The following is a 16126-nucleotide window of genomic DNA, read 5'->3' on the forward strand; positions in this document are numbered from 1 at the left end:
CCGCCAGCAGCTGGGAGTTTGGGTTGTGCCATCTCGTCAGCACGTGGCATTTTCTGGCTTTTGATAGTAGCCATGCTGCCGGGTGTGCAGGGTGCCACACTGCAGTTTAGTGCCCTCCCCAGATGAGTCATGGAGCTGGGTGCTCTCTTAGGCCTATCACCCCTTGGATAGCCTTCTTTCAGTGAAATATGTCTTCAAGTCTTTTGCCCATTTGTAAAATATTGAGTCTTCTGACTTTTTTGATTTACATGAGTTCTTTATATATTTTCGATATGAGTCCTGTGCTGGATATATACAACCAAATCCATATCCACACCTGTGTCTCTATATCTGTCTACACACACACACACACGTGCACACACATAGGTTCTGAGTGCCTCTGTGCACAGACATGTTACAGTCACTGGGATGTAGCAGTGAACAAAACAAAGATCCTGCCCTCATGGAGGTCGCATTCTCAGGAGAGCAGACGAACGAACCAGGAGGTGGAAAGGCTCTGCTGGACCCAGTAACCTTGAGGAAAACCGTTCCATGGCGGGAAAGTGCTGGGGCAGAGGGTGGCATTGCAGCTGTGTTAGTGGGAAGGTGGCCTGTCGGGGTGGGGGGGCATAGACACTGCAGAGCACATTCCACTCAGGCGAGGGTGGGCAGGGCATGTCAAGGCTGAGCAGGGAGCACTGAGGTCCCTGATGGGGCTATTCGTTAGGACTCTGCCTTCATTGAGATTGAGGTGGGAGTCAGAGAGCTTCTGACTCAGGTTCTAAGAGATCCCCTCTGGCTGCTGTGTGGAGACAGCAAGGGTGGATTCTGAGAGGGAGCCTTTGCGAGTGTAGTAGTCTGTTCTCACACTGCTATAAAGAAGGGCCTTGGTCAGGCGCGGTGGCTCATGCCTGTAATCTCAGCACTTTGGGAAGCTAAGGTGGGCATATCACTTGGGTCAGGAGTTTGAGACCAGCCTGGCCAACATGGTGAAACCCCGTCTCTACTAAAAATACAAAAATTAGCTGGGCATGGTGGTGTGCGCCTGTAATGTAATCCCAGCTACTTAGGAGGCCGAGGCAAGAGAATCACTTAAACCCAGAAGGTGGAAGTTGCAGTGAGCTGAGATCATGTCACTGCGCTCCAGCCTGGGCGATAGATGGAGACTCCATCTCCAAAAAAACAAAACAAAACAAAACAAAACAAAAAACCAAAAAAAAAAACAAAACAAAACCGGAGACTGGGTAATTTATAAAGAAAAGAGGTTTAATTGGATCACGGCTCTGCAAACTGTATAGGAATCGTGGCAGCATTTGCTTCTGGGAAGGCCTCAGGGAGCTTTCACTCATGGTGGAAGACAGAGTGGGAGCAGGCAGGTCTGACATGGCAGGAGCAAGTGAGAGAAGGGGGAGGTGCCCCACAATTTCAAACAGTCCCTCCAGAACTCACTCACTCACTAACAGGAGAATAGCGCTGAGGGGATGGTGCTAACCCATTCATGAGAACTCTGCCCCCATGATCCAATCGCCTCCCGCCAGGCCCCACCTCCAACACTGGGGATTACAATTGAGCATGAGATTTGGGTGGGGACACACACCCAAATCACATCAAGGGGAGTCCAGCCTCCTGTCCTGAGACCCTCAACTCAGAATCTTGACAGCTTGCCTGCTCTAGGCTTCGCCATCCTCAGAGCAGCATCTGTTGCTCTGGTCAGAGGCACCCCCGTTCCAGGCCTTGTGCCCTGCCCCTAGAGGAGGCGTCTGGAGAAAGTGCCTCTTCCTGTGTGTCTGGTTTCCCTGAAGCCCCAGCAGATGGCCACTGGCCCCACCACACCTGGCTTTTTCTCTGCTTTCTGAAGTGGCAGTGGGATTCTGCCTCAGGCCCCACCGGCCCTCCCTGCAGGATGGCCTCAGTCCCAGCTGCAGGGATATAAAGCAGGACGCCTGGCAGGGCTCAGCCCCAGCACAGCAGCCTCCTCGCATCCTCAGGCACCAGGAAGGATGTGGGTCAGGTCACACATGAATGCTGAGGTCACACTGGTGGGTAAAGGAGATAGCACCATCTGTGTCAGCCAGAGACGGGGGCAAGGGCCCCATTCCTCCTGGGGAAATGTCTGCCTTACCGAGGTCCTTGGATGACACTGGTGCAATCTGGGATGAGCACGATGGGAAGTGACCCTGTGACTGTATAAGAAGGCTTGTGGGACTGCCCACCCATCCGCCACCTCCTCTAGAGTGTCACATTCAGGGAGGCAGAGGGGATGCTCGCTCTGGGGTCAGGAGGCAGCAGGGCCAACTGCTCACACGGACTTCCTGAGACAACACTGGGTTCACCCCAGGGCCGAGATGTTCTGCAGGGCCATGGTACAGGGCTGAGGAAGGTAGGGGCAGGTGCCTGGAAGTCTTCCCCAGGAGCAAGACACCAGGCTTCACCTTCTTCGTGCTCTCCATGAAGCCACCTGAAGGGACAGGGTGGCCCTGCAGGCCCAGACCATCCTGATGCCACCTGTCCACCTGCCAAGGTCACCATGAGCTTTGCATCTTCTGGCTGGACTGAAACAAGATGCAGAAGCAAAAGTGGGGGAGGACATTGTGAAAGCTGGAGGGCCACTATGCCATTTCTGCCTGGTTGCCTCGTACTCCCCGCACTGCCCACCCAGAGGCACTGCATACCACGCAGTAATGTATAGTGCATACTCTGAGCAGTGGGAAGCGGTTCCAGGCCAGGCCAACACTCACTGGTAGAGAAGAGCGGGTGAGAGGGCAGTGCTCCAGGAGAAGGACTCCTGTCTCCAGGCCCTTGAGCTGGCTTGAGGGAGGCCAGTGAATGGACCCAGCACAGCCCCTACTTTCCCAAGACAGAGACAACTGCCCATCGAACCAGCCTAGTAGGTACTCTTGCTGCTAGTAAGTGAGCAGGCAAATAAGCTGGGAGGCAGAAGGCCTCTGGCAAGGCCTGGGCAAGAGCCGTGGGGTGGAAGTGGGGTGAGGGTATGGGCGTCCCGGGGCCGCCGGATGTCTTCAGGGTCACGATTGTTCATCAGCCCATGGCTTGCGAGCTCTCCGGGGTTGTCAGAGCCTCTCTGTGAGGTTCAACCTGAGCATACCCCGCTCCTCCCTAGCGGCCGCCCCGCCGGCCAGCTTGGACTCCCCCAGAACCAATGGGTCTCTCACCCAGCTCAGGTGCTGGATGCTCCAATCCAGACCCCAGGAGAGGGCGCTCTTCGGTTCCGCGAATCTTTCCCGTCCACATCCTCTGAGGGAGTGGGGTCCACTGCAGGGACTCGCGGAGGGGGAGCCCCGTCACCTGACAGATTCCTTCTGAGGCTGGGGCTCTGGGGGCGGGAGGCGCCTCACTGTGCCATGTGCCCGGCCCACCCCTCGCCGCGGCTCAGATCAGTCCTCCCACAAAAGCAGCTGCCGTGTCCCCCGCGTTCCAAGAAATGGAAGGACAGGGAGTTCTGTGCGACCCCCGTCTCAGGCCAGAGATGTGTGGAGTGAGCGCCCCGTCAGGGGAGGCATTCAAGCCGAACGCTGGCGGAGCACCTGCTGTAGTTCCGTAGTGGATGTCTACGATCAGGTGAGGCCGGGGCGGAGTGAGAGGCGTCCCCTCCTCGAGCCGAGCCCCGACCCACGCTGCGCCTCTTCGCCGGCTCCGCGCGCTAGCACCGACCCCCGACACGGCCGACCCTGGACGCCCCGCCCAGCCCCACACCCCGGCACCTACGACGCCCCCACACTTAGTGCCAGGCGCGTGCCCAGCCCAGGCGGCGCCCCTTGACAGCACTCCAGGCCGCCCCAGGTCCCTGCCCCACCTCCGCGCCATGCTCCTAGCCTCGGCCCCGCCCAGCGTTCCTGGCTGGCCTTGCGGCCCCTCTGCGCCGCCCGGACCCCGCGGTCCCCAGCCCAGCCTCTCGGTTTCCCGCGTCCCGGGTCCCACCCCTCCAGCGGAGGCGCCCAGCGGCAGGGGCTGGCGCAGGAGTGGGCGCTTGCTCAAGTCGCGGGCAGAGGAACTGCCGCTCGCTGGACGCGGCGGCCAGAATGTTACTGGAGCCCCAGGTAGGGCTGTGGCGGGCCCAGGTGCGGGACCGCGGGGCAGGGTTTTTGCGTTATCGGGCTCGGGAGGGGTGCGACGGTCCCCTGCATCCCGACTCGCGCGGGAGGGAGCCCGTCCTGAGGACCCACGCGCCTCCCTCTGTGCGTCGCCGCTGGAGCACCTGCTGCCCTGTGGGCGGCGCCCAGCCTGCCCCTTCTCCTGCCGTGCGTTTCGCGGCGCGGCCCGCAGACGCTGAGAGCACAGCCTGTGAGCCTGGAAGGGATGGGTCAGGCGCCCCAGCAGCAGGCACCGGAGGGGTCTGTCCGGGACGGGCACTTTCGGGTGTATAAAAGCCCGGACTACTTGAGGGGCGCAGAACCACTTGTTGCTCCGAGAAGGATGTGCCAGGCGAGGGGTGGTCCACGGTGTGTGGTCTGTGTGAGGTGGTGGCGGCGGAGGGAGGGCTGCGGAAGCGCGGGCGTGCTTATTCATGGCACGTGGGAGGGAGGTGGCCGTGCCTGTGCCTTGTGAGCCCCAGGCGCGCCTGTGCGTTTAGGGAGAGTGGAGCCCAGCGTGGGGCTTTGAGGAGTGTACGCTCCAGGGCGAGGGCGCTGTGGGGCGCAGGTGGAGAACTGGCCCTGTAGAGGACCTGAGCGTGGAGCATAGGCATTTCTCATGCTGTTTATGGAGACCCACTCCCAGAGGCGCAAGGCGGTGTGATTCGGGTGCGGCAGCCCCCTGGGTTCTGAGTGCCCACAGCATGGAGCTGAGTCCCGGCCAGCCCTGGCCACGTGAAAGATGCAGGACTCATCTGTCCCTTCCTTCCTTCACTTAGCACGCATCTATTGGGCCTCTGCTGTGTGTAGGCACTGCGGTTCAGCAGGGAACCAAACACCACAGGAAGGAGGGTGTTGTCCTCACGGTGCCCACACAGGAAAGAAACAAGCACAATGGGTAGGTAAAATGGGTGGAGTGCCACCTGGTGCTGAGGGTTAGAGAAAAAGCAATGTAGGAGAGCCAGCAGGGCCTGTGAGGAGTTCAGCGGTGAAGGTAGTTCAGGTCATTCTGCAGCAACAGAGCAGCTCCAAGTCCCTCGGCTCACAACAACACGGTGCAGTTTCCACTCACTGGTGTCAGCCCTGGTCCAGGCCGCCCTCATTCAGGGACCCAGGCCGACGGGGTCACGTGGTAGGGGAGCGGGGAGGGCCCTGCACTGGCATTTAAATACCCCAGCCCAGTACTCCAGTCACTGCTGTGAGACAGGTGGACCCCACGGCCCCACCCAGTTTCATTCGGACCTGCAATGACAGTCCTGCTCCCCCAGCAACCAGGGGTCTGACACACTTGGTGCCCAGTGTGCTGACCACCAGTGAAGAGGGGGCTGTCTGTGCCTTAGGTACAGTGGCTGGAGGAGACATGTGCACAGGACCTGCTGAAGGAGGGGAGGGAGGGAGCTATGTGGGGTGCATACTAGGAAAAGGCCAGGGCAGAACTTTGAAGTGGAAGCTGCCTGCATGTTGGGGCCAGATTGGAGACTGGGGCATCAGGAGCAGAGCCCATGAGGAGGTGGGACAGTGAGGTCAGCGAGGTGGCATGGCTGGGGGAGTGACTGGGCTGCGGTGGGAGGTAGGAGAGCAGGGTGTGCTGCCCATGAGGAGGTGGGACAGTGAGGTCAGCGAGGTGGCATGGCTGGGGGAGTGACTGGGCTGCGGTGGGAGGTAGCAGAGCAGGGTGTGCTCCCCATGGGGCTACCATGGCACTGCTGACTGCTGCTGGGAGGGGTGAAGCTAGCAGGGTCCCACCCCAGTGGTCCAGGGACAGATGAGAGTCCCAGCCTTGGGAGATGGCAGAGGAGGAGAAGGGAAGGACTGATCCTCGGGGTATTCTGAAGGCAGAACCTGGAGGTCGTGCTGGGTAGGCTGTTTTCATTGAGATGGGAAAGAGTCAGGCTGGCGCAGGAAGGAGGGTGTTGCCCTTAGAGGTGGGCAAGATGGCAGGTGCAGCAGGTGGGAGCGGGGACAGTTCACCACCTCCAACCCCGGAGGTGTTGCCTGGCAGGGGTGTGGGCAGTCTAGAGTCCAGGGAGAGGTCTAGGCTGCATGTGCTCGTGCAGAGCCTGGCCTGCTCCACCCTGCAGGCTCCTTGCTGCCCTGCCTCCTGGCCACACTGCCCACGCCTGCATCTGCTGGCTCAGGACAGTACAGCCCTGAGCCCCAGCCTGCCCAGGCCCAAAGCCCATCTTGCTGGGCCTGCTAACTTGAGCCACCTTCTTTCAGCTCCCTCAGGAGAGGTGGGATAAGGACTTTAGCCCTCAGCGGGGCATAGGCCAGGGGAAGGAGAGCAGAGCCCCATGGCCTCTTACGTTAGCCCGCCCCCTCTGTGTGTTGGGGGTCCAGGCCTGGCCAGGATGCAGGGGGCACTGGGGACAGCAAAACCCAGGGTCACACACTCACAGATGCATGGGCCGCAGCAGTGCCATCCATTGGAGGGGGAGGGGCGGGCAGTCAGGAAGGGCTGCCTGGGGGAGAGAGTATCACACTGGCTTTGGTGGGATGCATGAGAATTGACTTAGTGCAGGGGAAGCTGCCTGCATCCCCCACACCTTTGGGCTTTTGGGCCTCGTCCTCCAGGGAACTGCTGGTGAATGACTAGAGGAAGGAGACCAAACTGTCATGTCAACCTCCCTTTTCCCCCTTAATCCACTGGAAAACCCCTGGTTATCCTTGGAAGCCGATCCCAGAATCACCTCCTCCATGAAGCCCTCGTGACTACTCCCTACAGTGTTAGTTCCCCACCGCTGTGCCTCCCTGACACCCAGCATGGACCCCCAATCCTGAAGAGATCATGCCATGCCATGGAGTTGTGTCTGTTTCCCCACAGACACTAAGGTCCATGGGCTGTTCCGTTCTGAATGTGTGGCATAGGCCACAAGGGCCTCAAGGGATGCTGACTTGACTGAACAAGTTCTGGAAGGAAGGAGGAAGGAAGAAAGGAAGGAACAAAGATGAGGGCAGGAAGTGGCCCGTATAGGCTCTCTACTTCTTGCTTTACATCTGGGGAAACTGAGGTCCAGAGGGGCTGTGTCTTGCCTGAGGTCAGCCAGGAGGTCTCAGGAGTCAGAGCTGGCTCCTGGGTCATGAGGGCTCCACTGTGTGGGTTCTGGGCTGCCTGGGTCCCTGTGGGTTCCAGGACAAGGGGAGTTCAGAGGCTGATGGAACACGAGGCCTGGGGGCTCCTGAGGGAACCCGGGGACAGTCAGGTGGGCGCCTATGGATGGTGTGGGTCTTGGAGGAGGATGGCAGCCAAGACCCCCCGCAGCTTCCCTGTTTCTTTTTTTCTTTTCTTTTCTTTTTTTGAGACGGAGTTTCGCTCCTGTTGCCCAGGCTGGAGTGCAATGACATGATCTTACCGCAACCTCCACCTCCCAGGTTCAAGTGATTCTCTTGCCTCAGTGCCCCGAATAGCTGGGATTACAGGCATGTGCCACCACGCCCGGCTAATTTTGTATTTTTAGTAGAGATGGGGTTTTTCCATGTTGGTCAGGCTGGTCTCGAACTCCTGACCTCAGATGAGCTACCCGCCTTGGCCTCCCAAAGTGCTGGGATTACAGCCATGAGCCATCGAACCTGGCCTCTTGTTTCTTCTTCTGGCCCCTGCTGCTGGCTGGGCCCTGGCCCTGTGGCCCCTGGCACCACTGGCCCAGTGGAGTTTTGTTGACAAAGCTGGTATCTTGTGGTCTCAGGCTTGGGGAATAACCCCACCCCCGCCCTGTCACTGCCCACACCCGCCTTCTGGGCCAGAACCCAGCCCCTGGCATTTCCCAAATGTCACTGTGACTGCCGCCAGCCACCCCTGCCCGGCCTTGGGCCGGTAAGTGTGCGTCAGAGTGCCGCCCTCCTCTCCCTCCCCCTCCCTGTGAGTGAGGAGGCTCAGCCTTCAACTCTGGCCCCAACCTGAGTATGACTTCCCTGGGGGCATCCCGGGGGCCACATACAACAGATGTCCTTATAACAGGGACTGGCATGTTCCTAGAGTGCCCAGCCTGAGGGGGCAGTGGTGTGGGGTGTTTTGGGTGAGTGACCAGGAAAAGTGGCTTCAGGGTAGCTGAGCTGGTTGGCAGAGCAGGCCCACTGTGGACATCGTGTTCCTGGGTGATGGCGATAGAGCTTAGAGAGCTGAGAGATTCCTGGACACACACACACCCACACACAGACACCCACACACAGAGACACACAGACACAGAGACACACAAACACACAGACACATGCAGGCACACACACAGACACAGACACAGAGAGAGACAAAGACACACACACACAAAGACACACATACACAAAGACACAGACACACAGAGAGAAACGGACACAGAGACCCCCCCGCAACAGACCCCCACACACAGACACGCACACACACAGAGACACACGCAGGCACACACACACAGAAACAGAGACACACTAACACAGAGACACACAGACACATACAGAGACACACAGGCACACCTCCCCCTACTGCCACTGGTGTGGGCATCTTCATACCAGCTCCACACAGACTTATGTGCAGAAACCTATGCCCAGGGGAGGTAGATAGGTAAGCTATTGATTTTTTAAGTTTATGTTAGGTAATTGATTATTGATATCTTACTAGTTTGAACAGATTTTTAGTTTGGCTTCCCGGAAAACCCAAGAAATTAATTATATTACTTGCACATAAGGAACAGCCAACTTCTTTATTTCTAATGTATCTTTAGTTTTCCTATCTTACTGTGTTTTCTAAAAGGTGCAACATTAAATAATAGCAATTGTTCTTGGCTTGATCTTCATTTAATGAGGAGGCCGTTCATGTTTTACTAAGTCTGAAATCGGCCCTATATTTCCAATAGGTATTTGTCATCATGGACAGTATGCTGGAATCCTACATTAATTGCCAAGAGTGCACACCACGAATGGATATTCAGTTTCATCAAAGGCTTTCCTGTATCTACCAAAATCATCAAATGCCTTTCCTCCTTGGACTTATTAATGTGTTGACTTATTAACTCTTATGAGCTAAATCATCCTCTTGTTCCTGGAATAAAGCCCACTGGGTCAGGCTCTATTGTGCTTAAAAATGCTGCTGAGTTCATTTTACTGATGTGTTGCTATGTTGCTGAGGGTATTTTTCACTATTTTCAGAAGTAAGAATTTATGCATATTTTTCTACTAGAAGACATTTGTCACATTTATAAATCATGCTATTTTAGCTTTATAAAATGAATAGGAAGCCTTTTCAATATGAGTTGTGTAGCTGAAATAGTTTATATATCATATAAAATTATCTTATCCTCTAAGACTTGAAATAATTCATTTTAGAAACTATTTCAGCCAGGGCTTGCTTTTATTTTTTCTAGAGGCTTAGTTGGCTGTCAACTTAATTTGTACTATGGTTATTGGTCTTTTTGGGTTCTAAACATTTTTAGTTTATTTTTGGTTACTTATATTTTCTAGATAATATAACCATTCAAAGTTCTTGCAGATCATTTGCCACAGATTTAGGTAGTTGTTTGTTTTAAACTTTCTTCTACATATCTGGAGTTAGATTTCCTTTTTTCATGCCCAATGTATTTTTCATGTCCTTCCTTTCTTCCTTCTTCTCTCCCTCCCTTTCTTTTCTTAAATAAATTTTAATAATTTTTTTAAAGAAATAGAGACAGGGTGTCACTAGAGCCCCCCAAAGTCCTGGGATTACAGGCATGATCCAGGGTGCCTGGCCCTCCCTCCCTTTCTTCTTTCCTTTTGTTGATTAGAATTGCAAGAGGGTTATCCTTGAAATCTGTGTTTTCAAAGAATCAGCTCTTGAAGTTTATAAGGAGTTCTACTTTATTTTTTGATTAAGTCATCTAATTTGCCTTTTAGCAATTTCTTCTTCCAGTTTGTTTCGCTATTTTGTTGAGAAGCTCTTTTTTAAGTTTTTTGAATCAAGTGCTTAGTGTTTACTTCAGTATGTTATTGAAATCTATGATCTTTTCTCTGAGTACAGCTTTGGCCGTATCAAATTCCAACCAGAGTTTCCTATAAAGGTTATGTTTCTGACATCTCTAATTGGAGCTTGAATCTTTAACACAGGCATGGTTTAGGGAATTTTTTTATGAAGTACGTGTTTTTTTTTGGCTTATCAGTTATGTATTAATATCCAACTGTAGTACATTGTGCTCATGTCATTCTCTCACCTGCACACTTCTGTTTGGGGACTTTATGGGGTTTCATTGGTGGTATAACATATGACCATGTGGTAGAGACTCTGGACAGTAGAATGTGCCTTTCTGTTTCTAGACACAGTTTTTCACATACGTTGGTCCCCTATTCAGAGAGCGTGCATTGCAGTATTTTCATCCCTTGGGCATCTACCACTTGCTGGGCAATTTCTGGTTGTGAATCCAGCATGAAGAGGTGCTCACTGTATTTCCTGGGCATAGTTTTGTGTTCTTGGGAGTTTACCTCTAATAGGGTTAGAGGAAAAAAAAATAATAAATAAAGTGTTTTTCTTACTCTCCACTCTCAGCCATTCAGCACAACATTCTGACACCAGATTCTCTAACATTAAGACAGCAGCTGGGTGCCCTGTAATTCAATTTGGACAATATTGGAGGCAGAGTCAGATCCCACAGGTTGAGAACTTGGTCCCACAAGGCTGCCCCCCTCCCTCGACTTCAGATACCATTTGCAAGTGTCAGGTTGTGGCCTATGCTTCTGATTTACCCAGCAAATCAGTGCTCCCAGGACTCACTTCTCAGATTCAATTAATTTGCTAGAGCGGCTCACATAATTCAGGGAAGCACTTGCTTCCATTTACCCACTTACTATACAGGTTTTTACAGTGGTCACAGATGAACAGTCAGAGGAAGGGATGCTCAGGGCAAGGAATGTGAGAAGGAGCGTGGAGCTTCCCCATCCTCCCAGGCACTGCACTCCAGGGCCCTCTACCTGCTCACCTATCCAGAGGCTCCAAACCCGCTCCTTTTGGGATTTTGTGGAGGCCTGGTTACGTGGGCGTGACAGACTGCATCATTGGCCGTTGGTGATGGACCCAACCTTCAGCCTCTCTCTCCTCCCTAGAGCTGGGGTGGGAGTGAAAGTCCTCATCACATGGTTGGTTCCCCTGACAACCAGCCCCCAGCCAGGCTGTCCAGGAGTCCATCAGCACACAGCACACATTTACCACTTTAGTGTTAGGAGAGTGTGCTGGGAAAAAAGACAGCGTCGTGCACCACATAGTGGTCCCCTGAGATTCATAATACGATATTGTTACTGGGCCTTTTCTATGTTTAGCTGTAGAAATCCTTACCATTGTGTTACATTTGCCTCCAGTATTCAGTGCGGTCACACACTATGCAGGTTGGGAGCCCGGGAGCAATAGGCTGTACCACGGAGCCTGGGTATGTAGTGGGCTGTCCCATCCTGGTCTGTGTTAAGTCACTCTGTGGGGTTTGCACAATGACGAAATCGTCTAAGATGCATTTCTCAGGAGGTATCCCCATCGCGAATGGACGCATGACTGTATGTCTTCTTATAAATCACAGTATCCTGGCCCCTCCCTGTGCCTGGGCCACACGGACAGGGGAAGGGCCAACTTGCAGGCAGGAGGCCTGGGCTGCTTCCAACTCTGCCGTCCTCAGCCCCACACCTGTATCTCTTTTTTTTTTTTTTTTTTTGAGACAGAGTCTTGCTCTGTGCCCCAGGCTGGAGTGCAGTGGCTCGATCTCTGCTCACTGCAAGCTCCGCCTCCCAGGTTCACGCCATTCTCCTGCCTCAGCCTCCTGAGTAGCTGGACTACAGGCGCCCGCCACCGCGCCTGGCTAATTTTTTGTATTTTTAGTAGAGACGGGGTTTCACCGTGTTCGCCAGGATGGTCTCGATCTCCTGACCTCATGATCCGCCTGTCTCAGCCTCCCAAAGTGCTGGGATTACAGGCATGAGCCACCGCGCCCGGCTCCCACACCTGTATCTCATCTGGGAAGTGGTGAGCAGGGCCTCAGAAGCCCCCAGAAGGTGTCACAGGGCCCAGCAGGTGGGAGGCCCTCTGCCCACGGCACTTATTAGTGGTGAGGCTTGTGGGCAGTTTTGTGGGGGCTGGAATCCAGCACAGGCCCCTTGGACCCCGACCTGATTTCCCCCATCCCACCTCGCTGCCCTGCGCTTGCAGCCTAGCTCGCAAATGCAGCAAGGGCAGCTCCTCCTGGATCAGGCCCTGTCCATCCCACAGGCCTGGCTGGCTCCCCTGCTGTCACCGTGTCACACCATTCTCCCTCCCCTCGAGTCCTGCGCTGGTTGCCCTGGGTGGCGCGTCAGACAGGGTTCCAATCCCAGCTCCTCCAATCCCAGTTTCCCCGACTGGCGCTGGTGACTGAGGCCCTTTGGGCCTCTGTTCCTTCATCTGGAGAAGGGGGAGCAGCAGGAGAGCCACCCTGGGGAGGCGTGGAGGTGGCTGTGTCTGCCTTAGGTTCGAATCAGCCTAGTGGCACTAATTGATGCAGGGAGGTTTCAGGATGACTCAGTAGCCAATTAAATGCTTACAAATTCACGGTTTATTGGGACGCTTTCACACACCAACAATCATGCAAATATATTCCACACACCCAGGCAGTCATAAGAGAGGCGGGAGCGAACCACAGTGTCGGGGGAGGGGAGACCAGCTGCTGACTGCCCGGGGGCCATGTTCCCTCAGAGCAGTGGGAGCGTAGACCCCCGGGTGGAGGGATGGGATCTCTGCTCTTCTCCCAGCAGGGCATCTGGTGGCCTCCAAAGGAAAAGAGGCCTTGGAGTTCTTGAGGGCAGTGCTTCCGCAGAACTGCACACTGCTTCCCAGCCCCCTCCTCCATAGCACCCTGAGAGTCTCCCCGGAAAGGAGTTGGTCATGAGCAGCTTCTTTGTATTTATGGCCCTCTGCAGGAGTGTCCCTGGCCATCATCTTCAGCTGCCTTTTGGCTTTTGGCATCACTTTCTTGTTGGGTCTGGCAAAGGGGTGCCTGGCCACAGCAGATATCACCTGATCATTGCAGTCCACCACACCTATGCTTGTCACTCTGCACGCTGAGGGCTCAGCAACTTCACTCTAAGCTGAGTTGCTTGTCATAAGTACTCCTTTTTTTTTTTTTTTTTTTTTTTTTTTTTTTTTTTAGACAGAGTCTTGTTGTGTCATCTAGGCTGGAGTGCAGTGGTGTGATCTCAGCTCACTGCAACCTCCACCTCCCGGGTTCAAGCAATTCTCATGCCTCAGCCTCTGGAGTAGCTGAGATTACAGGCATGCACCACCATGCCTGGCTAATTTTTTGTACTTTTAATAGAGATGGGGTTTCACCATGTTGGTTAGGCTGGTCTCGAACTCCTGACCTCAAGTGATCTACCTGCCTCGGCCTCCCATCATGTTGGGATTACAAGAGTGAGCCACCACACCTGGTGAGATAGGGTCTTGCTCTGTTGCCCAGGCTCTGTCACCCAGGGGTGCAGTGGTATGATCTTGGCACACTGCATCCTTTACCTCCTGGGCTCAAGCAATCCCCCTACCTCAGCCTCCTGAGTAGCTGGGACTACAGGTGCATGCCACTGTCCCTGGTTAATTTTTTTGTAGAGACAGGGATCTCCCTGTGTTGCCCAGGCTGGTCTTGAATTCCTGGGCTCAAGCAATCCTCCCACCTTGGCTTCCTAAAGTGCTGGGATTACAAGTGTGAGCCACTGTGCCTGGCCATTTATTTTGAGACCCTAAGGACCACAACACATTATTACACATTCCTGTGTACTGGTCTGGCCAGTGTCTAACCACCGGTTACCAGCCCCCAGGGCCAGGGGACAGATACACAGCATGTGACAGGAGAGCTGCCTGTGTCCACAGCATGGGGGTGGCAGTCAGGACATGTGTCTGGGTGCTGTTTCCCAGAGGCTGCTGGGCTGAGCATGCCCATGGCTCTGTGACCCAGCAGGGAGCTGGGTGCCCCTGCCCCTACCCCCATGACTGGCCCAGAGAGAGCTCCCTGCTCCCACAGTCATCTGCCAGGAGGATGACAATTCAGCTGAGGGAAATGGATTTTTATTCGTTTTGAAACACAAAGGAAAGATCTTTGCTCAGCCTAATTAGTTATCATTTAAAAGAACCATATGGTTTTTATTCTATATTCCAGCACCCTAGTTGGCTGTGGAGGGCAGAGGCTGCAGCTCACCTGGAACAGGTCTGTGTGTGGCCTGCGCGGCTGGCCATCCCTTCCCGCCTCTGGAGGCCCTCAGCCCTGACCCCGCCCGCTCACTGTCTCTCTCTCTTGGTCATGGGCTGCTGCTTCGGGGCTGACTCCAGGGCTGGCTGGATGTGGGCAGTGTGCCTGGGTGGGCCTGGGCAGGACAAGTTGCTGGTGCCTTCCTACTGGAGTCAGCAGGTGCCCTGGCCACTGCCCAGAACTGATGAGCAGCAGGACACCCTACTCTGTCTTGCCATCGTCAGTGGACAACCCATCTAGGACAGGGACCCCAGAGGGCTGATTTCACTTGGGGTGGAATCTGCACACTGCTTCCCAGCGCCCTCCTCCGTGGCACCCTGAGGGTCTCCCTGGAAAGGACAGAACTGACCACCAAGGTTGCCTGAGTTTGCACATGACCCCATCCAAGCCTGTGCCCAGCTCTGCCTCTGGGAGGCCCAGGGCTGCCCACCCATCTGCAGGAGGCTCTTGTTACCCCTGCAGAATCTGATGGTATCAACCCAAGAGGGAGCGAGGCCAAGGGGAGGGGGTACAGGGACCCCCAGGCAGCCGGAGTGGGAAGCCAGGCTGCCAGCGCCTGCCGGGAAAGGGCAGGGGTTCTCTGAAGTCCCACCTGCTGCATCCGTGGGCCTCTTGAGTCTCAAGAATGGAATGGTTCTTCGTGGACAATGACATTCTGTGCCCTGAGCAGGCCCAGAAGAAGCTGACTAGACAGAAAGGGAAAAGGGAGACTGGGCAGAATCTGAGGAGTGTGAAGAGGAGATGGCCAGATTCCTTCAGTCAATTCAAATTGTATTGGGTAATAGAAGGGAATTCAGAAGGGAAAAATGAATCCTGTGTCTGTAACAAAGCTTTAATCATCTGCGTCGCGCCTGTGGCCGGGCCTCTGGAGCGGGCGCCCTTGCGAGGCACTGTCCTGCTGGTTCCCATGGCAGCCGCCTCCTTGTTGGAGTCCGGCCTGCGGCCCTTGGCCAGGTCCCGGGACTGCCCTGGCCAGCCTGGAAGGTTCACCAAGGTAAATCCAGCCCTTCTTCGCAGCACTTGAAGTTTGGCTTATGTGAAACAGTGTGGCTCCTGCCTTCTGATGCCTGCCTGGCCTGCAGGATGGAGAGGCAGGGGCTGTAGGGAGCTCCCTGCCCTGCTGCAGGAATGGGACCAGCATGTGCTCCCAAGGACTGTGCTGCTGCAGAGGCCACAGGAGTTGAGAGAGAGGAGGGTGAGGACTGGAGAGGTGACTTGCAGGGGAGTGTCACCCCCAACGCCACCCACCCCTAGACCAGAGCCAGCTCTGAGTCCCCCATGCCTGGGACAGGACAGTGCAACCAGGTCAACGGGTCCACCTGCCTAGAAGCAGGAGGCAGCTTCTGCTCGCTTGTTGCTGTCTGCAGCAGGTGCACTGGCTGTCCCTTGCATGGGAGGTGAGGACTCAGAAGTGGGATGAGGGAGGGGGTGGCACCAGCTCCCAAGAGCTGTGTGTCTAGGGAGGCAGCTGGATAACCTATAGGACTGCTAGTGCTCTGCAGTGCCGATGCCATCAGAGCCCACCAGGCATTGAGCCTGTCCTGAGCTTCGTGGCTTCACTTAGTGCTCACGGTCACCTGGGAAGAAGGTGCTGGAGGTGGCATCTCACAGAGGAGGGTGCTGGCTCTCAGCTGGAGTGGGGCCCACTCCCTTACCACTGGACACCCAGCCTATGCCTAGATCCAGCCTGGGCCTGCAGCCGGCCCCTGCCCATCTGCTGTGCTGGCCTCAGCAGATTGGACAAGGGCTCCCTGGAGTCAAGGGAGACATGTTTCAGCGCAGTCAGGACGGTCTGAGAGCTGGGGTTTGAGGGTGGGGAGGACATATGAGTGTTGGCTGGGTGGTTGGGGGAGATCCCTTCCTGCGCTGGGT

General features: G+C 55.2%; 1 protein-coding gene across 1 annotated transcript in view; it reads left to right on the plus strand.

The window, feature by feature from the left end:
- The first annotated feature begins 4009 nt into the window (after positions 1-4009).
- RASGEF1A (RasGEF domain family, member 1A) overlaps positions 4010-16126 on the plus strand; it is a 34928-nt gene continuing 22811 nt past the window's right edge. Inside the window, exon 1 of the mRNA XM_011973189.1 lies at positions 4010-4037. Within this exon, the coding sequence (XP_011828579.1) occupies positions 4020-4037 (18 nt within the window). The 5' untranslated portion in view covers positions 4010-4019. The remainder of the gene's footprint in view (positions 4038-16126) is intronic.

Source organism: Mandrillus leucophaeus, unplaced genomic scaffold, assembly GCF_000951045.1.
Source record: "Mandrillus leucophaeus isolate KB7577 unplaced genomic scaffold, Mleu.le_1.0 Scaffold1352, whole genome shotgun sequence".
Taxonomy (NCBI): domain Eukaryota; kingdom Metazoa; phylum Chordata; class Mammalia; order Primates; family Cercopithecidae; genus Mandrillus; species Mandrillus leucophaeus.